At 44.3% G+C, this 25,110-nt stretch overlaps 1 protein-coding gene across 2 annotated transcripts in view; it reads right to left on the reverse strand.

Moving 5' to 3' along the window:
* Ttn (titin) overlaps window positions 1-25,110 on the reverse strand; it is a 272,179-nt gene that overhangs the window by 163,304 nt on the left and 83,765 nt on the right. The window contains exons 77-110 of one of the 2 annotated variants that reach the window (XM_087900089.1): window positions 24,145-24,426; window positions 23,458-23,736; window positions 23,051-23,332; window positions 22,634-22,912; window positions 22,253-22,540; window positions 21,829-22,107; window positions 21,456-21,734; window positions 21,080-21,358; window positions 20,658-20,945; window positions 20,228-20,515; window positions 18,100-18,381; window positions 17,591-17,869; window positions 16,727-17,008; window positions 16,342-16,620; window positions 15,680-15,967; window positions 15,273-15,551; window positions 14,876-15,154; window positions 14,511-14,789; window positions 13,338-13,625; window positions 12,903-13,190; window positions 12,212-12,502; window positions 10,028-10,315; window positions 9,403-9,495; window positions 9,018-9,303; window positions 8,080-8,263; window positions 7,462-7,551; window positions 7,105-7,372; window positions 6,522-6,782; window positions 4,225-4,434; window positions 3,757-3,834; window positions 3,635-3,661; window positions 3,176-3,235; window positions 2,898-2,981; window positions 1,074-1,145 (exon numbers count right to left, since the gene is read on the reverse strand). The exons of the other annotated variant lie outside the window; for it this stretch is intronic. Of the exons in view, the coding sequence (XP_087756215.1) occupies window positions 1,074-1,145; window positions 2,898-2,981; window positions 3,176-3,235; window positions 3,635-3,661; window positions 3,757-3,834; window positions 4,225-4,434; window positions 6,522-6,782; window positions 7,105-7,372; window positions 7,462-7,551; window positions 8,080-8,263; window positions 9,018-9,303; window positions 9,403-9,495; window positions 10,028-10,315; window positions 12,212-12,502; window positions 12,903-13,190; window positions 13,338-13,625; window positions 14,511-14,789; window positions 14,876-15,154; window positions 15,273-15,551; window positions 15,680-15,967; window positions 16,342-16,620; window positions 16,727-17,008; window positions 17,591-17,869; window positions 18,100-18,381; window positions 20,228-20,515; window positions 20,658-20,945; window positions 21,080-21,358; window positions 21,456-21,734; window positions 21,829-22,107; window positions 22,253-22,540; window positions 22,634-22,912; window positions 23,051-23,332; window positions 23,458-23,736; window positions 24,145-24,426 (7,938 nt within the window). The remainder of the gene's footprint in view (window positions 1-1,073; window positions 1,146-2,897; window positions 2,982-3,175; window positions 3,236-3,634; window positions 3,662-3,756; window positions 3,835-4,224; window positions 4,435-6,521; window positions 6,783-7,104; window positions 7,373-7,461; window positions 7,552-8,079; window positions 8,264-9,017; window positions 9,304-9,402; window positions 9,496-10,027; window positions 10,316-12,211; window positions 12,503-12,902; window positions 13,191-13,337; window positions 13,626-14,510; window positions 14,790-14,875; window positions 15,155-15,272; window positions 15,552-15,679; window positions 15,968-16,341; window positions 16,621-16,726; window positions 17,009-17,590; window positions 17,870-18,099; window positions 18,382-20,227; window positions 20,516-20,657; window positions 20,946-21,079; window positions 21,359-21,455; window positions 21,735-21,828; window positions 22,108-22,252; window positions 22,541-22,633; window positions 22,913-23,050; window positions 23,333-23,457; window positions 23,737-24,144; window positions 24,427-25,110) is intronic. 2 annotated transcript variants of the gene reach the window in all.

The raw sequence follows: 25,110 nt of genomic DNA on the forward strand, positions 1-25,110 counted from the left end.
ACTTCAAAAAACACAGAGTACATATTAATGTTTAGACTATGGATTGTTTAGTGTTTAATTTAGAACATTATCATGGTCCATTGCATAATGAATTATTACTCACACAGCAGCTCTTACAGGAGCATCATAAAACCCCATCATTACAAAACCAGGGAATAAGCATTGCTATGTCAGGTCAGAAGAATAAAATGCTCGGAGGCTGGGGCTTTGTTCCAGTGTAGGCTGGTTTTAAAGAATTCAAATGTAGAAGACATAGCAAAGAAATGTGTAGTGGGTTCAGCGCTTAAAACCCACGGTTTTGCTTTGTTCTGTTATAAAATCCACCAAACACGCGTGCTTTCAAAATGGTCCTCATGGCAGGTGGTAGTGGCACATGCTTTTAATCCCAACACTCGGGAGGCAGAGGCAGGCGAATCTCTGTGAGTTCGAGGCCAGCCCGGTCTATAAGAGCTAGCTCCAAGACAGGCTCCAAAACTACAGAGAAACCCTGTCTCGAAAAACCAAACCAAACCAAACCCAAAATGACCATGGGGAAAGCTGTGCCGAGTGGAGGGTGGGGCCTGCACTTCTGCTTGGCTCTGGGCAGGAGGCTGCTGTGTTCACCATCAAGAGGGTTAGAACAACTCTCTTACACTAGTCACCTAAAGGTCTTCCATGAGCCTCCCAAGATTTCTTCTAAAGATGTTGTTTGCTTTCTTCAAACATTAAGATAATGAAAATCAGTAAAGGGTCCTAAGCTGGGCTGCAGCTGCATCATAGGACACTAATCCTGAACCCTGCTGGGAGCTGGGAGGACTTGGTCACGAGCAGCCGAGCAGCCGTGGGACTGGAGGGGAAGGTCTCCTTCAAACCCTCAGTTGTAGACAGCAAGCGTTCTCTGTGTCAGATGTGGACACAGGAAGAAAGAAGTCGGGGAGGATGAGAGAGATGGAGGGGGATGTACCACCTAGTGACCCCGACCCTTGCCCTCTGGGTTTCCTGCACTCTTAAGTGCTTATCCGCAATGAAGACCTTAAGAGCACTTTCTGGTTAGTTTTTTTTTTAAATTTGATTTTTAAAGTTTATTATAATACCTGGTGGTGGTGCTTCCTCCTTGGGTTTTGAAACAACTTTTTTGGTGTCTTTCTTCACAGCCTTTTTGGTCACTGAAAAAAAAATGTCAGATATAAATAATGTAAATGATATTTTAATTTTATTTTCTAGACGCTAACGAGAACAAAATAAACTTTATTGTGAGATACTTGCTTCAGAAAAATCTTGTATTAGAAAGCAAAAAAAAATGAAGAAGGAGGAGGAGGAGGAGAAGGAGAAGAGGGAGAGGGGGAGAAGAAGAAGAAAAAGGAGGAGGAGGAGAAGGAGGAGAGGAGGAAGAGGAAGAGGAGGAAGAAGAGGAGGAAGAAGAAGAAGAAATTTTGTAGGGAGGGTAGATATGTCCTCTGAGCGTATGATGGCTAAGAGGCGGCTTTAGCAGAAGATGAGGGACACAGAAAGTGTACCTTTCCCTGTGTTTCACTTGGGTGTGGAGACCACATTTGTCAGGAGAACAAAAACAGGCTAGAATTGAAGTGCACCTCGTGTTATACGTGCAGGGTGTGCTGCGCCGCCTAGAGGTATACTCTGGTCATGGCTCCTAGGCATATGTCCCACCGTGCTAGAAGCTTGTAAGCCCAGAACACACCCTTTGGGTTTTAGAATCTGGTTTAAATTCTCAGGTTTTGCAATGAATACCAACAGTCATGTTAACATTTTCATTGAGAGGACAAATCATTTCTAAACAGAAATTATTGCTTCTGACCACAGGAGCATCATGAATCTAGTTTATAGTTTTTGATTTCTCCTCTCTGGGCTCTGCGAGTCGATGATATATGGTCGAGTAAACTCATATAAATTACAAACACGCTTCTCTCTTCTGTCGAAAGTACATTAGTCACAAAATTGGATAAACATATTGAATTTCTTTGAAACTGCCTGAAAAATAGTTCAAGCATTTACTGTCAGTGGCAGCGGGCAGACATTAGGAGACTTAAATGTTATACCCATGAAGCTATTGCCGTGATAGTGACCAGACTATCGGGAAACCTCATTTTTTTTTTATAGCTCTGCTGAGAGAATGAATTCTCCTAGCAAGTTTGAATTTATAACTCCAGGAGGTCTCAGGCAAATTGTTGTCTGGACCCCAGAGCTTCTGGGTGCAAAGAGTTCCCAACTGCTTTCTAAGCGTTTAGCCTTCGAGATGGTCAACTCCTTGCTACTTTTAAGGGCTCTTCTGCTTTGTTTGACTTTTGAGACAGGGTTTCAGTATGTCGCCCCATCCGGCTTGTGGCCTGGCCATTCGCTTGTAGTAATCATCCTGTCTCTGTCTGCAGAGCTGGGATCACATGTATCTACCAGTCTGCTGCCCACTTCTGATCTCTTTATTAGTAACCATGCCCCTTAGTTAACAAACACAAACACACCCCCACAAAAGACCCAACAGAACAAGACAAAGATATTCTGAACAAACAGTGACTTACAAAAAGTAGTTAATAGTGTAACTGAGGAGAAAACAAACCACAATTTTCAGTTTCCTTCTCAACTATTATGGTATATTTCTATAAGCTGCCTCACGACTGGTTTTATTATTGTCATATTAGTTGTCAAGCATAGTGGTCGGGGGCATGTGAAATAAACTTAATTTTAACCAACATCCAAGTTATTCCCTTGCAATATTTTAAAACTAAGCAGAGTGCTTGAGTTAATCTGGTAATTTTCAAGGTTTCAAACCGTGTAGCAAGAGTATCATTTTGAAGTCAGTTCAGCGTCTTGACCACAAGAGGGAGCACGAACTATACGAAGTCACATTTTCACAGACTATGGGATTCTAAGTTTTATCACTTTAGTTAGTTTTCATACATTACCTTCAATACGTTTTGCTGGTGGCTTCTTCTCTTCGGGTAACGGCAGCAGAAGAGGGATGGAAGGAGCAACCGCAGGAGGGATTTCTGGAAAAAAAAATACATAACAGAACCATGTCGCATGCATTTTGTTTATCAATCCAGGGGCTTAATTAGAACAAGCAACATCAATGTCTATCTAGAATAGTGACTGCTGTTTGCTCTGGTTGCTAACTGGACAGTGAAGACAGGGATGTGGAATCTGGCTGCTCGACACCCGGATGCTAGGGGTGGGGTCTTACCTTCAGGAGGAACTGCTCTGATAGGCATGGTTGGGATCGGAACTCTGGAATCGGGGATATCTGGAAGTAACACATAGTGATAAGCGCCGGGGAGCTGACAGCACACGCTCGCCATCTGGGCACCTCCCACAGCACCACCATTGTGCGGACACAACCATCCCTGTTCTATCGTTCACGGCACACAGTTCGGTGCTTATGAGAACTTGCTAAATCCTGTCCTCGTTCAGTTTGGGTGCTAGTACCAGCCACCTTACGATCTCTGTTTTCCCAGATTCATAAAGTGTAACAACATTGCATTTTGCTGGGAATTATCTTACTGAGCAATGTTTACTGAAAAGAGAAATGGCAACTTTGTGTATTTTTATTGGGCTTCCCTATTTACAAAACTGCACCAGCATGGAACTTAGTGTCCACCACAATTAAAAAAGAAGATGAAAATAATAAAAAAAAAAAACTTACCAGGAGGCTTCATCTCAAGCTTTATTTCTGCAAAGGAAAAAGAGAACATTTTTGTATGTAGAACTGTGTGGGTAACATGCTTGCCTCCAGGACTGTGGCCTGTTCATGCGGCCTGTCCTCACCTTTGGTTGTTAAGTACAGCTCTGCTGTGCTCCTGGCTTCACCTCTTGGCTCCAGGCGAGCAATTACTGAGTACACGCCTGGAGAGAATAACAATCCGACGTTAGTCTCCTGATACAATTATTTAGTTAAATACAATGTGCTTATTTATACCTGTTTTTTCATTTTATTTTAAAGTACATTCTAGAGAACTATAGAATGTAAGTTTTTTTGTTTTTGTTTTTGTTTTTTTTGAGACAGGGTTTCTCTGTAGTTTTTGGTGCCTGTGTCTTGGCACTAGCTCTTATAGACCAGGGTGGCCTCGAACTCACAGAGATCCACCTGCCTCTGCCCCGTGAGTGCTGGGATTAAAGGCGTATGCCACCACCACTTGGCTAGAATGTAAGCATTCTTAATGGGTGGGAATATCAAAAACAGGTGCCGGTGAGGACTGCACTATAGATTCACTGGTGACGTGTCCCCGTGATTACCTTCGTCGTCTGGGGTCACGTTGTGGATGGTCATGTAATGGCAGCGGCCATCATTTCTGAAGTTGTATTTCTGGCTCTCAGTCAGCTCCGTCGGCCCTTTGTACCAGGTCACGATGGCATCGTCGAAGGACACTTCACACTCAAACGTAGCCGACTGATGCTCGCTCACCACAATGTTCTGGATGCGCTTGGTGAACTGAATCGGTTCAGCTGTTTACATCAAAGGGATTCAAAGTGAGACTGGGTAGGCAGGGAGCCCTGTGACTGTGATTTTTTTACTTCAGAGTTCTTGGGGGTTGAGATAAGTTTTCATTATGTGGCCCAAGCTGGTATGCTCCTGCCTCGGTCTTCTAGATGCCAGAATTATAAGGTGTTCATGTGTGCTGCAAACCCAGTAAAACTAGCCCATTTATTTATTGATTGCCTATCTATCTATTTATGTGGTACTAATTTTGTACCTGGGGTCTCCCTCCCATCCATCTATCTATCTATCTATCTATCTATCTATCTATCTATCTATCTATCTATCTATCTATCTATCTATCTATCTATCCATCCATCCATCCATCCATCCATCCATCCATCCATCCATCCATCCATCTATCTATCTATCTGGTACTACTTTTGAACCTGAGGCCTCCCAAAGAAGCACTATACCATCCCAAAGACTTAATTTTTTTAATTTTGAAACAAAGTCTAGCTCAGATTTCTAAACGGACCTCAACTGTGCCATCTTCCTTCCCAGGCTCCCAAGTATCTGGGGTGACGGGTGTGTGTGAGCATGCCTGGTCTGGGGTGACGGGGTGTGTGAACATGTCTGGGGTGACAGGTGTGTGTGAGCATGCTTGGTCTGGGGTGACTGACAGGTGTGTGTGTGAGCATACTGGGCTTCTATTTTATTCACTTATAAAATAATAGAAAGCCCAAGAGCAAGAGTAGAACAATAGTGACACATTTTTGTGTTAGTAATCAACCTGTTCCGATTCCTCAGGGTGTTCCTACGGGACTGATAGTGGAGAGCATAAAGAAATCCCCAAGAGTCCTTAAAATATTCATATGAAGGAGATGCCAGAGGGAGATTTGAACCCAAAGTCAAATGAAATTTCAAAACTGTTCAGCAAATACGACAGTTCCTAACAGAGAACAGATGAGCCATCCAACAGTCAATTCCCCCGTGAAGTCGTTCCTTACCTTGAGAAAATCATTTTTTGTTATTTAGGATCTAGAATTTTCTCTTTTATAGGGATTTCCCTGGGGAATGATTTTAAATTCAACCGGAAATTTGCAATTCTGAATTGCACAGGACTCTCCAGAGTTCAGAAACATGCTTTTGGGCACAGACAGGCAAACAGAAAGCCACCAGCCCACCTGGGGCGGCGGGGTGCTTTTAAGAGCGTGGCTAGAGTGGGCAGCCTTTCCCTAAATGTGTCTGGAAATCTGCGACCTCATGCATAGCAGTGCAATGCGCATCTTGCAGAAAGTGACATTCTGGGGGTTCATCATTGATGAATGTATGTAAGGTATTTATTTATTTAAAAATAATTAGTGCTTTCAGCTTTAGTCTAATGTGAAGCTATTTAATTTTTCTTTTAACTTTAATATTCATTATAAAGCAACTCAGAAACATGAAATGGCTCTGGAAATAAGATTAATATAATAATTTTGTTTTAACAATTAAAATGACACCAAATAATGAGACACAGTACAAATTTTTTCTGGAGAGTCCAAGGTTAGTTGCCTAAAACTTAACTATTAAGACATTAAGCATTTATTGCTCTTTAAGTCAGAAATTTTACTTCAGAGAGTCTGAAAGTGAAGGGAGAATTCTTAAATGAAATTGATATTTTTTTTAATAAAACAACCATTCCTTACCACATACATTGCTAATTTAATCTATAAAATTGTATAGCCATAAAGTCAAAATCAGCCCCCAAAAGTAGCAATTCCTAATCACAATGTTTTAGATTTAATCTACAACTTTCTGTCTTTTCTAATATTTTTCTAGGTTCCAGAGTCATAGATATGAGAATTATAAAATTTAACTTTTAAGAAGAGACAATCATTAACAAATCAAATGTCAGTCTAGATTCCGATTTTTATCTAGAAGAAAGGCATGGTTGAATGTTTTCCTTTTGAACTGCAGGACTTTGACACAAGGACAAGTGTGTGGCTATGGATGTGGGAGAATGAGGGCACGAACCCTTGGAGAGTTCCCTGAGGGAGCGACTGCAGGGGCCTGCACAGCTTCCGTGGGTGCTCTGTGCTCAGCCAGCCACTCTGCCCAGATGTTTACCTACCTTCAATCTTGAGCTCTGCTGAAGTCTCAAGGTCCTTGTGCTTGCAGGTGTACTGACCCTGGTCCTCTGCACGGACATCGGCAATGGTCAGTTTGTGGACTTTGTGCTCCACTTCCGTTTTCACTCTGCCTTGGGGCTTAAGGAGTCTGCCATTTTTGAACCACTCGGATTTCACATTGGGCACTGAAAACTGACACGTCATGGTACAAGTCTGGCCTTCTTTCAAAGTCACATCTTGGAGATGGCGCTCCCAAGCAGGCTCTGTGGTGACACAGGAACACATGGGGCTCAACATCAGCATCTTATGCAGATGAGCTCAACATCAGCATCTTATGCAGATGTGCCCAACATCAGCATCTAATGCAGATGTGCCCAACATCAGCATCTAATGCAGATGTGCCCAACATCAGCATCTTATGCAGATGTGCCCAACATCAGCATCTTATGCAGATGTGCCCAACATCAGCATCTAACGCAGATGTGCCCAATATTAGCATCTTATGCAGATGTGCCCAACATCAACATCTTATGCAGATGTGTCCACCAGCAATCTCACAAGGTTTTGAAATGGCTTCTCACTCACCAATCACAGTCAGCTTGGCACTGGCGATATGGGGACCGCAAACCAGCCTGTAATTGCCCTGGTCTTTAGGGTGACAGTTTTTGACTCTGAGAGTATGCCGGTCACCATCGATTCTTATTTCGTATTTGTCACTGGGCTCCAGTTTTTCAGTCCCTTTGTACCAGGACAGCTTGATTTCAGGATAATTAATCTTAATGTCAATTTCAAAGATGGCATCATTGTCTTTCAGAACTGTCTGGTTTTCAATATCCTTGATCAAGGTGACAGGCTAGAAGAATTAACATGTGTTAACCATCCTTCCCTTTTAATTCCCAGTAATAATTCCGTGCATTTTATTATTAGCATAGTTCATTTTACCTCTGTCTGTGTCAGCCTTTGTTGAATAAATGATACAAGTTCCTCAAATTCTTTTTCATCTCTTTCTGACTTCTCTAGCTCCTCAATTTCCTGGGGGGGGGGGTGCGAATAAAACATTAGGAACAAAAATTTGAATTAGCAGGCACATGATTTATATTCCTTAAACTTTAAAAAAAATTGTGGGATTTGGTGGTTTTTAAAGATTTATTTTTATTTATGTGTTCTGGTAATTTTTAAAATACCACCTTTTCTTTTATGCATAAGTGTGTTCTGACTGCATGCGCTATGTGTATCATGTAAGTGTGGTTGTAAGTCAGCGGAGGGCATCAGATTCCCTGCAGCCAGAGTTGGAGACAGTTGTGAGCTGCCATGTGGGTGCTGGGAACCGAGCCTGGGTCCCCTGGAAGAGCAGCCGGCATTCTTAATCACTGAGCTAACTCTCCAGCCCTCTGACTTCCAGTCCTGACATTCTTCAGGTTACAGGAAGGTTGATGGCTGGGCTATTGTTTCCTAGGAATGCAGTGTTCAGGATTTCAAGGCATTCTGCTAGTAGGAAAGACATCTGGGTCTCCACTACAGACTGTTTCTCAGGACACAGCTACAGTAAGGGACACACACCAGTCTGTGGGTCTCTTCCTCCTGACTCTGCTTCAGCAGCTCGAAGGCTTGAAGGAGGCCCCGGAAGTCAGTGATCCCGTACATGCGTGCGTATTTCTCGTATTCTTTGGGATCCACATTTTTGAGAAGCTCCATGATGTCAATTTCCTCTTCTTCCCCAGATCCTTTCTTTAGGGCTGGAGTCCTAAAAAAAAAATGCTAAGATCAATCACATGTCTTCTGCTTAGTTTGAACTGTCTGCCACGACTCAAAGATGCTCAGTCTCGGTATTTTGCCTCACTACCCAACAGTTGGATGCTCTTTATTAAGAAATGCTAATTTTACCACGCTCACCAAAACAATAAAAAAGTCAGTTTGGCAATGAAATGGATTAAGACTGGACGGCTATTATACAGTGTTGAAATATGAGCGATGGGTAGAAGAAGGAAAGAATATGGAAACATGCCCATTAGCCTTGTAGTCGGGGCCCAATTAATGATAGTTATATGAAATATCAACAGAAAACTTCATTTTAATATCATATACTATGAAAAAGAACTGTAGAAAGGAAAGGTATATGATAATTTGATAATTATGGTAAAATAAACTATATTGAAATTATTGTTGGTTATGGAAATGTTTAAAATAATTGGTCAGTAAACTATAGCATAAAAAACCTTATAAAAGAAGGCCTTTCAGATTCTGACACATAGTATTTGGCTATTTCCTTTTGTTTAAAAACTTTTGGATGTATCTCATCCCATTCCTTGTTTCTGAGCATCACTCAGAAACACATCCCAACAGACCACAAAATTCCACTTACACATCATCACTACCTGTTCACTCACTCCCAAGCCATGGCAGGTTCTCTATACTCTGAGTCCTGCAGTAGCTGGCCCGGGCCTCCTGAGGACCTGCTGTGAGGAGGAGGTCCTCCTCACAGTTCTCAGTGGACTTACTTTTTCAGCATCGCACGAAGATCGCCTTCAATCTTCTCCTGCTTCTTCCTTTCGTCCACCTGGAGGTTGACATTGCTTTCAATCTCACCGTGTTTGTTAAAGGCAACACAGCGGTACAGCCCAGAGTCGGTTTTCGTGGTGTCACGAATCTCCAGCTTCGATTCATCGCCCTTTTGGTGGATAAAAATGCGACCGCCTTGGTTCAGCTGTCTCCACTTTCCTTTCGTCCATTTAACATTCGGGATTGGGTCACCTCCAACTTTGGCGATAAATGTGGCCGTGGTTTCTAAGGGACGGGGAACACAAGTTATTCAAAAATTAGCCTTGCCCAATCGGTGCTGGAAATTTAATCAGTAGTAGACTACAGACAAGGCCATGCGCTTACTTTCCACGACTCGGATACTCTGAGGCTCTGATACGAAAAAGAGCTTCCCATCCACGGCCGCCTTCTTAGCTGCTGGGGCCGCAGCGGGCTTTTCTGAAACGCACATTCCCACATTTTGTTAGTACAAGTACGTGAAAATTGCAATAAATACTTTGGGGTGTAAAGCAAAGCTTAAGAGTGTCATAAATATGCACTCCAAGCCTCCCTAGCTGTGACAAAGCGGTCTGTCTCCTAGCCCCTCGTTCCGGTGAGAGCTATAGTAGGCTGAACGATGTGGATGGCTAGCATCCACTCTGGCATTTACAGACTTGACTTTTGTATACATTCTCCCCCGGGCTATGACATCTAGCTATTTCTCATTGCATCAGCATGGCATCATTTTTGGAACTACACTGAATATATCCTTGTGACTCTGCTGTGAGAAGCCCAAGAAACAGGCTAGTGAATTCTGGGTAAGTGGAAATACTTCATATCGACACGATCTCCAGAGATCACTGGATACTTTCACCAGAAGAGGGCCACAGTCTACAAAGGACAAATAACTGATGTGTGCAACCTACCTAACGCCCCTCCCCTATAACTCATCACTAACTAACCGCCACGGGCAGTTTCTCGTTCTCTGTACCTTTAACGGTCACTTTGCACTTGGAAGTATCACTTCCAGCCATGTTGGAAGCCTTGCACACGTAATCTCCCGAATCCGCCTTAACGGTTTCCTTGAGTTCCAGCACAGCTGTCCCGCTAGCGAAGCTGAAGCTGCATCTGTCCGAAGGCTTTATCTCCCTGCCGGCTTTCATCCACTGGATCCGAATGGGCTCTGATCCCTGCACGTGGCAGCTGAGCTGCACAAAGTCTCCTTCAGTGACTGTTACCGGAGTGAGGTGTTGGTCGAACACGGGCGGCTTCTTAGGCTCTGGAATTGAAAAAGCATTTATTTTCAAGAGGAGGCCCGAAAACAGAGAGTGAAGGATGCACTGTGGTGCACAAAAAAAAACGAACAGAGGGCAAAATAGCCTTCCTCCTACAGGTGACAGTGGACGCTGTGGTGGGGGGGACTAGAAGACAGTTTATTCCTCCTTGAGCAGTTATTTTTTTTTAACCTCTTTGGGTTAAAAAAGTAAAGATTTAAAAACAAGCAAAGAACAGCTGCCAAACTGTCCACAGACCCCCGCAGCATCCGTGTCCTGATTACGCTCCACAAAGACAATGCTGGCACTGTCATCCGTGTCTGTGTGGTGCGGCACGGTTTTGACAGCAGCATTTTTGCCAAACTCTAAAACCTAAAGGCTTATGAAGGCATTCTGCTCATGTGGAGCAGCAATGATTACTGGCTCATGCTGAAGGAAGCCACCTTTGGGGTCATGGGTGTACTCAGATCTTAACAAGATTTTCTCTGATGTTCATGTTTAGGTTTTAAGTGCAGCTAAAGTTACTCTAAGCTCAAAGAAACAAAGAATGGAAGCTCAGGGCTTAACTGAAAACAAAGATAAGAATGTGAGTTACACAACAAAATGGACACGTGTGACTGACATCATGACAAAAAGGACATGTGTGACTGACATCGTGACAAAATGGACATGTGTGACTGACATCATGACAAAAAGGACATGTGTGACTGACATCATGACAAAATGGACATGTGTGACTGACATCATGACAAAATGGACACGTGTGACTGACATCATGACAAAATGGACATGTGTGGTGTAGTGCCATGACAAAATAGACATGTATGACGTGATATTATGACAAAATTGACACATGTGATATCATGATAAAATGGACATGTGTGATGTGATTTTTTTTCTAACATAGCTCTAGCAGTTCGGTGCTTCTGAGACCTAGATAAAATAAGGCTACATTCATGATTATAACTTCTGGTATCACTAATTCAATAAGCCTCTACAGAAAAATAATCTCCGAATTCCATAGCAAGTATCTACTGAATGGCATCATGAGAATAAACCACTTTTCATTTCAGCACAGGTACTGAAACCAGATTCATTTTAGTTCTATCAGATAAATGATAAACTTTGGATTTGCATCCAAGACAACTGAGTACCATTAGCCTAGTCACACGAGCAGCCCACTAATGGTCTTGGCTCGCCCGTGCATTCGGAGGTGGCCAGCCAACCGCCTCCCCTGCAGCAACCATTCTGTGCTTGTGCAAACAGTTGTGCTGGTCTGTAAACATACTGTCTGGATGAAGCCATTACAGTTAGGAAATCTGACAAGAAAGGTCTGAAATAGTGGAGATGTCTTCCTTTCCTGAAATAATAGCCTTGTGTTTACCTTATATAATATATAATATTCTACCCGAACATTGGCTTTTTGAGCATATCTTACTATTTTGTCTGGTGTTACAGTTTAATTTTAGAGCAGAAGAGTAATATATACTAAACAGTGATTCTCTACAGACAAAGGGAAATTTTTATGATTGTAGCTGGGAGTAAGCAAAGTCAGTGTAACAGTCTGTGACAGTTTTCAAAAACTTCTCCAATGCTTCTCATCAAAACCCCTGTCCCTTGAGCACACATGCCACGGCTTTGAGTTCTACCTACTTAAGCAAGGTTGGGAACATGACTTAGAAATCTGACATTGGAGTCCATTTATTCAGTAAACTCTACCTGGGATCACATAATAAAATTACGGATCATATGTTTTTGAGCAAACACATACGGAATGGTGACAACACATCCAACAACGCACATTTTTGTTGGCGGCTCTACACTGAGCCCAGATCCAAGAAGATACATGCATGGAGGTGTGTGAAGAAAAGCGTCAGGGCCAGGGCTGGGAGGATACTCACCTTTGATGACAATGGAAGATGTGCACAGCGCAGAGCCTGCATCGTTTGTTGCCTTGCAGGTGTATAAGCCTGTGTCAGCCATGCTTGCTCTCTTGACTTGAAGCAACAGTGCATTGTTCTTGAACGTGATCTCACAGTTGGAAGTCGGATGGATCTCTACATTATTTTTGTACCAAGCAACAGTTATAGGCTGGGAACCTGCCACGCGCCCTTCCAGTTTGAATGAATTCCCTTCGGTCTCCTCCACTGTCTCAGAGAGTTTTTTAGTGAAACTTGGCGGGATTAGGCGCTCTGTAAGAAATTAAAAAGAGAAATAAAATTAATATAAAGGTAAGTTATTACTGTGAGGCTTTCAAGGGAGGGGAGCCCTGTTTTTAGCTAAATATCAGGGAAAATTAGTCAAATCCAGCATAGCAATTCATGCTCCTGAGCATGGCCAGTTCTCAGCTGTTCTCTGACAGGATGGCTGATTCATAGGCCACGACAGGTTGAGAAGAACTTATCAACTTTTAGGAAATACGGATTAAATGGCATCAGTTTTTCTTTCTGCAAACCTATCCCCTTAAACATCTTCATGTTGCTTTCAGCTGCTTCCCAAGAATCTACCATAATAAACCCAGTGCAGTTGAAGGTGGTAGGTTATGCTCGCAAGTGATGGCGCTCTGCTGGAGCCAAGCAGAATCAACTCTACCTTTTATGCTAAGCTGGGCTGTGCAGGAGTCCTTCCCCACTTCGTTCACAGCGTGGCAGGTGTACTGTCCAGAGTCGCCTTTGTCCACCTTGACAATGGTCAGGTGCGCACTGTTTTCCAGATAACTGATCTGGTAGTTCCCACCACTTCGAATCTCTCTGTTGTCCTTGGCCCAGCTGACTTTGATGGGCTGTGTTCCTGTCACGTGACATTCCAAGTCCGCACTGTCTCCTACCACAGCATCCACGGGGGTCAGAGGAATATCGAAGAAGGGTGGATTCTTTCCCTCTGAGGAGACATTACAAGGAGAAGGTTTCACTCCGGGTTCTAGACTTAGGCCACGCCCATTGAAGAAACAACAATGTTTCCTTTCAAATTTTGTATCTAATTACAAACATTTCAGTTACAGAAACATTGGTCCAGGAATCCACGAACCTGTGAGAATGAGTTTGGCTCCAGAAGAAGCAGAGCCCACGGGATTTGTGGCAGTGCAAGAGTACTGGCCTGCGAGGCTCCGGTCTGTTTTAAAGATGTTCAGAGTGGCGACGTTGTCTAAAAATGATGTTTGCACATTTGGGCTGTCTTTCAACGGCTTGCCATCTTTGTACCAAGACACAGAGATGGGCTCTGATCCATGTATGGCACATTCAAAAACCACTGGCAACCCCACGGTTTCCTGCACGTCTCTCAGTTGCCGAGAAAATGATGGTGGAAGCTTTTGCTCTGCAGGAACAGGATTAAAGCAATGAACACAGCTCTTCATCTTTAACTTAGTTATAGGCATCCCGCAAACGCACAGGAATATCTCTAGAGATTTGAGGGAGCATTAACGGCTCTCAAATTAGCTTGGAGATGGAAAAGAACATGTGAGTTTTTGGAGAACTTTGTATAGTAGGAGGCACAAGACAAAACACAGCAACAAAACCAACAGAATGCTGATCAAGCAGAGGTCTAACTCTGTCACCCATTAAATTGCCTTCTTATTATTTTATTATTTAATCTGTAGAAAATATGGATTAAATGACATCAGTTTTTCTTTCTGCAAACCTATCCCCTTAAACATTTTAATGTTTTCAACTGCTTCCCAAGAATCTACCATAATAAACCCAGTGCAGCTAAAGGTGCTTATTAAATTGCCTTCTAGCAATCTGAATGAGACAGGCATGGGGTGGGTGAATTTAAAAATATGAGCCACTTATATTCCTTTTTGATTTATCAAGGTAAATGGTAGCATGATTCTTCCATTTGCCAACATTTTGCTGGCTCCATATATTAAAAGAATGCAGAAAAAGAGTAGCCAGGTGTGGTGGCAGTACACACACCCATAATCTCAGAACTCAGGAGGCAAAGGTAGGAGGATGATCCATGGGTTGAAGATCAACCCATCCAACTTGGTCTGCCCAGTGAGTTTCATCCAATAGGAGACACATAGTTAAGATCCTCAGAAAAACAATCACGCAAGAAAAAAGGATAAGTTGCTAATGCAAACTGAAATTACTTCAGCCCCAAAGCAGCATCTCTATTTCCCCCTAAAGAAGGCCCTTGTTGAGCATTTTAAACATTTTAAAAGAAGCACATATCCATTTGCTTTGAAAACATCATTGTCACCTTGAACAGTCAGGAAAGTTGATGAAGATACGTCTCCCACACTGTTCTCAGCCCTGCAGATATATTCTCCGCTGTCACTGCTGTCAACCTGGGTGAAAACCAGCGTGGCCACGTTGTTCTTGAAATGCATTTTGCAGGTGGCAGTGGGCCTCAGCTTTGTATCACCTTTATACCAGGAGACCCCGATTTCAGGCGTCCCAGCAAGCTGGCATTGCAAAGAGGCAGAATCGCCGACTGTCACCTTCACAGGCTCCAACTGCCTGACAAAATAGGGTGGTTCTGCAGCAAAAGAGATAAACATCCATGAAGGACAGGTCAGGACCAATGGCTGGGTGTGAGGTTGTGAGTGTGCGATTACCACAAACCTAGTATCAGGATCTGGGCAGAGCAGGAATCTTTGCCAGAAGCGTTTTCAATGTAGCAGTTATATTGGCCCGCGTCGTCCACAGTGCTGCTCAGAATCTCTAGGATGGCGGACTTTTCAGTGGTGGTGATATTACACCGTTGGGAAGGAGTGACATTTATACCATTTTTCTTCCACGTCACAGAGATGGGAGGAGTCCCAGAGAAGGTCCCTTCTAGGATCAGGGGCTTGCCTTTCTCTATACTGTAATCATTGAGTCTCTTCACAAATATGGCTGGAGCTGGTGGGAACAAATCGATAAAATCAAATACACATACGCATGTGCACACACACACAAAGGCACAGCACATCTGACTGCTATGTGCAATTGAATTGTTTAAACAGAACAGCAAACACACCTTTTACGAAGAGATGTGTTGTACAGGTCGCCCTGCCAGCCTCGTTACTAACTATACAAGTGTACTCTCCACTTTGAGATGTATCCACGTCAAATAACTCCAGTTCTGCCACCGAGTCCTGCAGAGACACACTGCACCTGGCCCCAGGCACAAGCTCGCTGCTCCCTTTGAACCAGCTCACACTGAAAGGAGGTGTCCCTTTCACAATGCTTGTGAAGGTGACATTACTGCCAGTTAAGACATCCATGGGGTCAGGTTTCTGAACAAAAGATGGTGGTTCTAAATAAAAAAAAAATAAAAGCACAAATTGGTAAATGGTTATTATCTGCGAACTTCAACGGCTAAGTCCTCTGTGCAATGTGGTTGCCTATGGCTGTGTTTCGAACATTGCTGGGTTTTGAACCGACCTCTCACTGTCAGAGGGGCGCTACATTCATCAGAACCGGCCACATTGGTCGCTATGCACGTGTAGTCGCCAGCGTCGGATTCTTCCAGCATGTTCACAGTGAGGGCACATGTGTTGTCTGTCAGTGTGGTCTGGTATTTCCGGCCACTGCTGATCTCGTTCCCATCGTGGAACCACAAGACAGAGATTGGGGGTGACCCGTAGACTTTGCACTCCATCACAACGGAGGAACCGGACAGACCGTTCGTCTCCTTCAGTTTTCTTGTGAACGAAGGAGGGATAATTCGATCTGAATATGAGAAAAAGCAAACAAAGCAAGGGGCATTAGTTATAAAGTGACTCAAAGAGAGAATTGTTCTTTTGATGGAATATGGCTCAATCTATCTGGACTTTTGGAAAGATTCTCTAGGTATTACCCATGGGGTTACACACACATAAAGCCTGGAGAATAACGTTGTGTGAGCTAACTTTCTAGGGTTTCTTCCCAAAGAAAGGAATGTAACTTTGAGTATGGTTTTCTTCTATTTGTGCGTGTCTGCTGCCTCAGACCCTGCTGCATCCAAGGATGTTAAGACTCGTGTTATACTGGGAAGGATGGAGCTTCTCTCCTTAGGACAATTGGCGTTCCCACTGTTCTCAAGATGAATGAACAGGCCAACCAACCTGAAACCTGAATTGAGACGGTGCAGCTATCTTTGCCCACGGGATTTTGCACCTCAAAACTGTACACCCCGCTGTCACCAGGTGCCACATTGATGATTTTCAGGCCCGATACTTTGTTGAAGAAGCTTATCTTGTATTTGCTGTCACTCGTGAGTTCCTTCCCATCCTTGAGCCACTTGGTGCTGAGTTCAGGCGTTCCGGACACTGTACACTCCAAGGTACAGGTGTCTCCTGAAGTGACCTTAACGGATTCTGGCTTTTCCACAATTGCTGCAGGCTCTGAAATAGTTGAAAATCACAGCATAATTTAAAGTAAAATAGAAGAAAGAGGAAACGCAGACCTGCATGCATGCCCTGTGTTTGTGAGGACACCCTATGGACTCACCGAGAACAGACAGCATGGCGTGGCACTCCTGCATGCCCGCATCATTTTTGATCTGGCAGGTGTATTTCCCAGCATTGCCTGGTTCTGCTCTTGAAAACTGTAGGGTTGCAATGTTTCCGGAATAAGAAATCCATACATTGTCACTTTCCCTGACAATTTCCCCTTTGTCCTTGAACCACGCCACTGAAATGGGCTCGGCGCCTTCAACCGTTGCCTGCAGCTGGACTTCTTTGCCAATGATGGTGGAAATGTCACTGAGCTTCTTCACAAACCGTGGTGGCGCTGAGGAGAAACACAGGAAGACGGGGTTCAACATCTATGGGACTGAGAGTATTTCCCTCACTCCCGTGATGAGAAATCACTCCCATGATAACGCTGCATTTCATTTTGTAAGTAAGAAGCAATGGGACTGAGAACACTTTAAAACAACAGGGGTTCTCAACCTTCTAAGTGCTGTGACCCTTTAATAGTTCATGTTGTGGTGACCCTCCAATCACAAAATTATTTTTGTTGCTACGTTATAACTGTAATTTTTCTGAAGTTATGAATCAGAATGTAAATATTTGTGTTTTCTTATGATCTTAGGTGACCCCTGTGAAAGAGTCCTTTGACCCCTCCACCCCCAAAGGGGTCATGACCACAAGTTGAGAATCACTGCCTTAGAGTCTGTATCCAAAAGAGGCTGAATAGACTTTAAAGTTCAAGGAAGACACATCGCTATTTTGGGGGGCTATTTGGTTTGAGTTAAAGAAGTAGGCCGAACATGGAAGGATTTCAATAGAAAAGATTTTTAGGGTTAAACAATGAACAGCAACGTGGGGTACAGCATTAATGGCAAGCAGAAGAGAAGGAAGTGGCTCTCACCTTTCAGAGTGACGGAGCCAATGCACGTGTCGCTCCCCACGTCATTGGTGGCTTTGCAGTGGTAGTCCCCGACGTCAGTTGTGTCTACGTTCAGGATGTGGATGCTCGTGAGCAAGTTCTCAGACATAATCTTGTACTTCTTCCCACTCCTGAGTTCTCTCTTGTCTTTGTGCCAAGAAACTTGAAAGGGAGGCGTGCCCTGAAGCTCACATTCCAGGTGAACATCAGCTCCTTTGAGGGTCTCGACAGGAAAAGGCTTCTTGCGGAACACGGGTGGTTCTGGAATTGAGGGGGAAAGGAAAGTCCATTAGGATGGACTTGGTGTTTAGACAAGGGGAAGAATTAGCTTTCTACCCCACTGGAGAAAAGGAGAAAATATCTCTCCCATTTCTCTAAAAATTGGATTCTTAAACAACTTTAAAACATTACGGGAGAAGAAAGTCGGACTGAGAACACAGTGAACAATAAGAGGAGCTGACATACAGGGCAGAGCTAGAGCAACGCCTGACCTTTAACCTTCAGGGAGGTGCTGCTGCTGGCGCTCCCTGCTGCATTGCGAGCCTCGCAGGTGTAATCCCCGCTGTCTTCCACACTGAGACCATGCATCTCCAGCACCGCCACCGAGTCCTCGAACGACATTCTGAACTTACTGCTTTCTTGAATTTCAACCTCGTCCTTGTACCACAAAACCTTGATTTCTGGAGAGCCGCCTATTTTGCATTCGTATCTGGTAAACTCATCTTGCTTCACGATTCGTGATGGGTCTAGCTTCTTAATGAACCTGGGTGGTTCTAGGGAGCCAAGAAGGAAGGCACAAGGCAAGGGACAGGAAAGACAGATGTATTACAAGATGGGGTGAATAAAGAAATCTCTTTCAAAGTAGACTTCATCTACAGGAGACAAATTCATCAGACACAGTTTAGCAAAGGGTAGCTAAGTGATGCCTAGGTAGAAAATACCCCAAAGAAGTTTATGTTTTGTGAACCCCATTACCCAACTGTGGCTAGAGAAAGAAGGAGAAGGCCTCTCTCTTGATTACACACTTGCCTCCCAGAAACAGAATCATTTTTCTATGGCCAAACTCACAGGCCACATCACAGAAGCCCCCTGGGGATTGCACGTGGGAGAGACTGGGGTTATCCTGCCTGCCTGTGAGTCAGTGGGAAGCTATGGCTTCAGAGATGTTCATTATGGACTGTATACTCAATAAGATATAAACCCAGAGCAAAAGGGGTCATATATCTTAATATTGCAAACTACAATAATCTCTCGTTTGCCTTCAGTAGGTATCACTTCAACGTCCACCATTTCCTTTGGATGAAAGAACAATGTTTTCTTCACTGACCAAACTTTCATGCTCAGGAGGTGAATGGTTAGTTGTCTCCTGGTACAAAAGGGTCTTGGACAGTATTCCGAATTGCAAGGCATTTATCAACTATTGCTTCAATAAGCCTAAAAATTCTAAATCTGGTTAGATAGCAGTCTGCGGAGGTAAACCTATAGTTTTAGATGAGCATTTGTGAAATGCACTATAATTCTTTCATAATATTGTGTGTTGTAGCATTTACGTCTTAGGAGGCAGGCACATTTAAGGGTACCTTAGTGATCGGGAGCCCTGTTTGACTTAGGCTCCACATATACCACTTCTTCAATAATGCGCTTTGCAACCTGAGACGTCACCTACATCAAACTGCAGGTTCACCCCTCCCCAAACAAAGCTACAGTTACTTTGACCTATGGCTCTCTATCAACTCTGAAATAAACCTCCCTTTTGTGGCCCAAAGTGTCCTGATACATGTCCTGGAACTAGAGGCAGTCGGTCAGTTCAGCCTACATGGATTTTGGGTGCACGGGCACTAAAGCAAACTTTCGTATGACTTTCGAATGAAACTCCTCGATACCCTGCTAATGGTGTGTGCTTTTTTAGTTTTCTGAACAAGATGCTAAGAGCTTGGAAAGCCGTGGTCCAGATGGCAAGCCTGGCTAACACCAAGTCCCCTGACTTCTGCCTTAATGAAGCATAGTTGGTGGAAGAAAAGAAGCTCACCTTACAGTCGACCTGATTTTTCGGGAAGGACTTGATAGTTTGGGGGTGGTGCTACATTTTAGAGGGTAATGAATTCACTAATTTACTAAGCACTAACCAAAATAGGTCATTTGAAGTAATTAATTTTTTTTTACCCTGTGATAACTTTTTTCCAAGTTAGGCTTATCTTATAATTCTAGGGAATTTTTTTTGTTCATTTTTCTCCTTCATCTCTATTTGCAGAATTTGAAAATATATTTTTCCAGTTAATATTTTTCTAATTTTCTATTTTGAAAACAAATTCAAGGGACTTTCCCATTTAGGTCTTGGATTCATTTGTGGCCCCTCTGTTCCTTCCTCCCTCCACTTCTTCTTTCTTCCCTTCCTTCTCTCCATCTTTCTGCCATATGGTAGTAAGGATCTAACACAGTGTGGCCTGGAGCATACCAGGTAAGCACTATCCCATCGAGCCGTACCTCTAGCCTCATTTGGTCATGTCTAATTATGAGACGTTGGTCCTATCCACACACAGTCTTCAGGCATATCAGCCACCTACATTTTAAGACACTAAAAACATGAAAGAGATTTTGGCACTTCACTCTAAGGAGTACCTTGGACACCCAGCTGAGCGGAACAAGAGTCCTTTCCGGCAACGTTGCTCGCATAGCAGGTATACTGCCCCGCGTCACCTTTGGTTACTTTGAGCACGGTTAGTGTGGCAGTGTTTTCAACCAGGGTCATCTTGTAGTTGCCCCCGGGACGAATCTCACGGTTGTCCTTGGCCCAGGTGATTTTGATTGGCGCGGTCCCCGTGACGTGACATTTAAAAGAGCCACTTTCCCCAAGCGCCAGCTCTACTGACACTGGCTTCAAATCAAAGAAGGGAGGCACTTCGTGCTCTGGAAAGAATGAAGAGCAACACAATGACATCACTTTCCCTGCCCCGAGATTAGGGATAGAAACCAAACAGCGCCATTTGGTGGCCCAAGGGAGTGAAGCTGTGCTGTAATGGAGGGCGGTACCGTGAGTTACTCGGCTCACCTGAGAGGACAAGCTTGGCACTGGATGAAGCAGTCCCAAGAGGGTTAGAAGCTGAGCAATTGTACTGGCCAACGTGGCTCTGGTCAGTCTGCAAAATCTGCAGAGTGGCCACATGATGCACAAAAGACATCTGCAAATTAGCATCATCTTTTAAAAGTACGCCATCCTTGTACCAAGACACCTGAAGAGGTTCCGAGCCGTTGATCCGGCACTCAAAGGCCACCGGGAAGCCCAGAGTCTCGTGGACGTCCTTCAGTTTTCTCACGAAGGTAGGTGGAAGTTTACGCTCTAGAAAGAAATGACAGACAACCCTTGTTTGTAAGAGAGAAAACAGCTAAAGCTTATTGCTGTCCTCGGAAAGTGCTGATTAAAACGGATCTGTCAACACGCTGCCAAGACTTGTCAAGCAAAAGCATCATCACCTTTGATAACCAGCACAGCGGAAGAAGCAACGGCCCCCACACTGTTTTCTGCCTTGCATGTGTACTCTCCCACGTCGCTCTGGTCCACCTTGTTGATGACTAAAGAGGCAACATTGTTCTTGAATTGCATCTTATATGCAGGAGCTGACCGGAGCTTTGTATGTTCTTTATACCAAGAAATCCTGATCTCCGGGGTCCCATCCACTTTACACTGTAAAGTTGTAGGCTCCCCGATAGCTGCTTCCACGTGTTCCAGGGGTTCGATAAAGTAAGGCGGTTCTAAGACACAAAGGACAGCAATTGATCAACTCACACCAACTCAGAGATGAAGTTACACAGGAAGAGACAACGGGAGGGGGGCTCACTGTCAACACACCTAAGACAGACACAAGAGCTTCACAGATGTCTTGCCCCGCCTCGTTTTCTATGAGGCAAGCATACTGGGCATAGTCCTCTATGGAGCTTTCAAGAATTTCCAGGATGCTGGAGTTTTCTGTTGTGGTAATGCTGCAGTTGGGAGACTGCGCCAGAGCGTATTCGTTCTTCATCCAGCTCACGGAGATGGGCGGTGTGCCGGTGTAAGTCGCCTCCAGAACAATGGGGCTGCCTGTCTCGACACTGGTGTCGGTCAATCTCTTCACAAAAGTGGCTGGCTCTATGAGGAGAGAAAAATGAGGGTAAAGCTGTACCTTCAGATGCTGCATCGGAAGGACTTTAGGAAGAAAAAGGCGCTGGATAAAAGAGCGAACCTTTCACAAAGAGGTGCGTGGTACAAGAAGCGCTGCCGGCATCGTTGGTCACGAGGCAAGAATAATCTCCGCTCTGCATTGGCTCCACCTCCAGCAGCTCCAGCTCGGTGACGAAGTCTTCCAAAGAAATGGTGCACGCGTCCCCTGACACCAGTTCCCTGCTGCCCTTAAACCACTTGACCTTGAAGGGAGGGGTGCCTCTAATGACACTGGTGAAGGTCAGGCTCATCCCAGGCAAAACTTCCACGGAATCAGGAGTTTGTTCAAAAGATGGCGGTTCTACATAGCCCAGGTGGAAGGGAGACGAAGAGAAAAGGGGTGTTTGTTACTTAAAGGAAAGGATGCTAAGATGGAGAAAAGAACACAGAGGCAGCTCAGGCTGGACCGTGGGGAGCGAAGCAGCGGGGTGTCCTCATCCACTGACCTTGGACAGTCAGCACGGCAGAGCTTTCATCCTGGCCGGCTACATTGGCAGCCACGCACGTATAAGTGCCGGTGTTGGAGGGTTCCAGCGAGTTCAGACTCAAGGTACAGACATTATCCGAAAAGCTGGGCTGACACTTGGGACTACTAACGATCTCGTTTCCATCCAGAAACCAGCCGACTGAAATCGGGGCTGAGCCGGACACTCGGCACTCCAAAACAACGGAGGCTCCGATGGTGGCATTGGTGTCCTTCAGCTTCCGGACGAAGGAGGGAGGGACAATGCGATCTAGAGAAGAATAGTTGCCATTCAGGGAGCTTTCTTCTACTCCCACCCCTACCGGAGACGCTGTCACCATCATGGCCTCCTCGTCGTACTCACCGGAGATGTGGACAGAGACAGTGCAGCTGCTTTTGCCCACACTGTTCTCCACTTCGAAGCTATACAAGCCCTTGTCATTCATCTCTGCAGAGGGGATCTTAAGGGAAGCCAGGTTCCTCACGAATGTTATGTGGTGTCTGCTGCCTGCAGAGAGTTCTCTACCATCTTTGAACCACTTGGCTGAAAGTTCTGGAGTCCCAGCTACGAGACACTCCAACGTGAAGGGATTCCCAGTGGTGACCGTCATGGGTTCTGGTTTCTCTACAATTCTGGCTGGTTCTGGAAGAAGAAAGTGTGTTGCATTAAGAACAAATTCAGCTCATATTTAGTAGAGAGTTGGATAAGAGTCCTGTCTTCAGGAAATGATTACAGGTCAATTCACGTCCCTTGTTCTCAGAGGTCTACTTTGCTACTAACCTAGTACAGTCAAGACTGCCGAACAGTCCCTCATGCCAGCATCATTTTTGATCTGGCACACATATTTTCCAGAATGGGATGCTTCTGGACTTCCCAGTTGGAGCGTCGCGATGTTATCAACGAAGGAAATCCTAACGTTCTCACTCTCTCTGATGACGTCACCTTTATCTTTCAGCCAGACGACAGAAATCGGCTGGAAACCTTCCACCACTGCCTGCAGCTCCACAGGCTCCCCAATAAGGGTGGCGGCGTCACTGAGCTTCTTCACAAACCGTGGTGGTTCTGATGAAAGAAACGCGTGGATAAATGAAAAGGTAAGAGTCACAGCCAGAGCCACATTAGATATTAGTTGAGCAGGAACAGATCAAAGGAAGAAACACATTGTGTGTGTGTGTCTGTGTACAAACCTTTGAACTTGACAGCGCAAACACATGTGTCACTTCCCACCTCGTTGGTGGCTTTGCAGTGATATTCCCCTATGTCAGGGGCTTCAAGACTAAAGATATGAAGACTCGTGTCGAAGTTTTTGGAGGTGATTTTAAATTTCTTGCTGCTTCGAACTTGCTTTCGGTCTTTAACCCACACCACTTCGAAGGGGGGCGTTCCCGAAATTTCGCACTGGAGGATCACATCAGAACCTTTCAGGGCTCCGACTGGAGGAGGCTTCTGGGTAAAAACAGGCGGGGCTACCGGAAGAAAAGAGGGCGAACAATGAGAGCAGCTGCTTACCAAAGAGGACAGATGGTGTCGGCATCCACATACCCAGTTTCTAGACTCTAGAGCTACTAGCTATGAGAAGATCATTAAGAGAGACTGTGTGGATAATAATGAGACACACTGACACAGGACAATTCATAAACTTTTAAGAGTTGTAAGCTTTTAAATTTTGGACCTTATAAATTGGAGATTAGTCTGTAACACAAAGTTGGATGGGGACTGGCTTCACAAATTCCTGAGGAATGCGGGTTTTTATCGAATCACCAGAAATCCTCAAGCTCAGGTCCAGCCTGAGCTCACGTCTGGATATTTGGACAGCCTGACATGGACCAAAAGGAGCCCACTGGAGAGGAGGAGGAGCAGAAGAGGGGTCTGACCTTTCACTTTCAGGGCTGTGCTGCAGCTGGCGTCACCAACGCCGTTATGAGCTTCACAGATGTAGTCACCACTGTCCTCGGCACTGGCCTCGTTGATGGTAAGCAGCGCCACGGAGTTCACAAAGGACATGTTGTATTTCCAGCTTTCGTGAAGTTCGCTGTCGTTCCGGAACCACACGACCTTGATTTCTGAGGAGCCGCTGATCTTACACTCCAGCTGGATGGATTCTCCCTGCTTCGCGACTTTTGAAGCATCTAATTTCTTAACAAACTTGGGAGGTTCTATTAAACCAAAGGAAACAGTCAGTGATGGAGAATTACATGTTAAAGAGTTTATCCTTATAGTGGAGAATCCCTGAAGTTCACATGCTAATCAACTCATTATTAAGAAGGAACTTGCTAATAATTTCATGGTAAAATAAGTTATCCTCTTTCCTATTAGGTGATGTAAAAATATTTATCAGAGAATTTGGCTGACATAGTGTGGTCTGGATAGATAAGATAAAACATAACAGGTAATATAATCGCATATATATTTGATCAAACTTTTGTAATGATAAACCAGATATTATGTAACAAGAAATGATGAAAAGGGAGAGTGAATAATTGAAGCTATATTTAACAAGGCCAATGGAAGAATACTTCTTAAGAATCTAAAGAGAAGGCAAAACCTTTGGTTATGGCTCCTCCAACACAAAGCCATAAACTCAAATATAACTGTTAGTTCAACTCAAACATTTAAAAACTTAAGACAGTGAAAAATGGTGTCTCACATCTATATTCCTAGCTCCCAGGGAACTGAGACAGGAAGATTTCTATGAGTTCCAGGCAAGCATAGACCATAAAACCAGAAACAAGCCAGGCAAAGCTCAATGTCTTTCTTATTTTTGGTATGACTGAGGGATTTAGCCCAGGGCTTCACATGGGTAAGGGAAGTGCTCTAACACTGAGTTAGGCACCAGCAGG

The sequence above is a fragment of the Myodes glareolus genome, chromosome 21 (genome assembly GCF_982192425.1).
Source record: "Myodes glareolus chromosome 21, mMyoGla1.1, whole genome shotgun sequence".
Lineage (NCBI taxonomy): Eukaryota > Metazoa > Chordata > Mammalia > Rodentia > Cricetidae > Myodes > Myodes glareolus.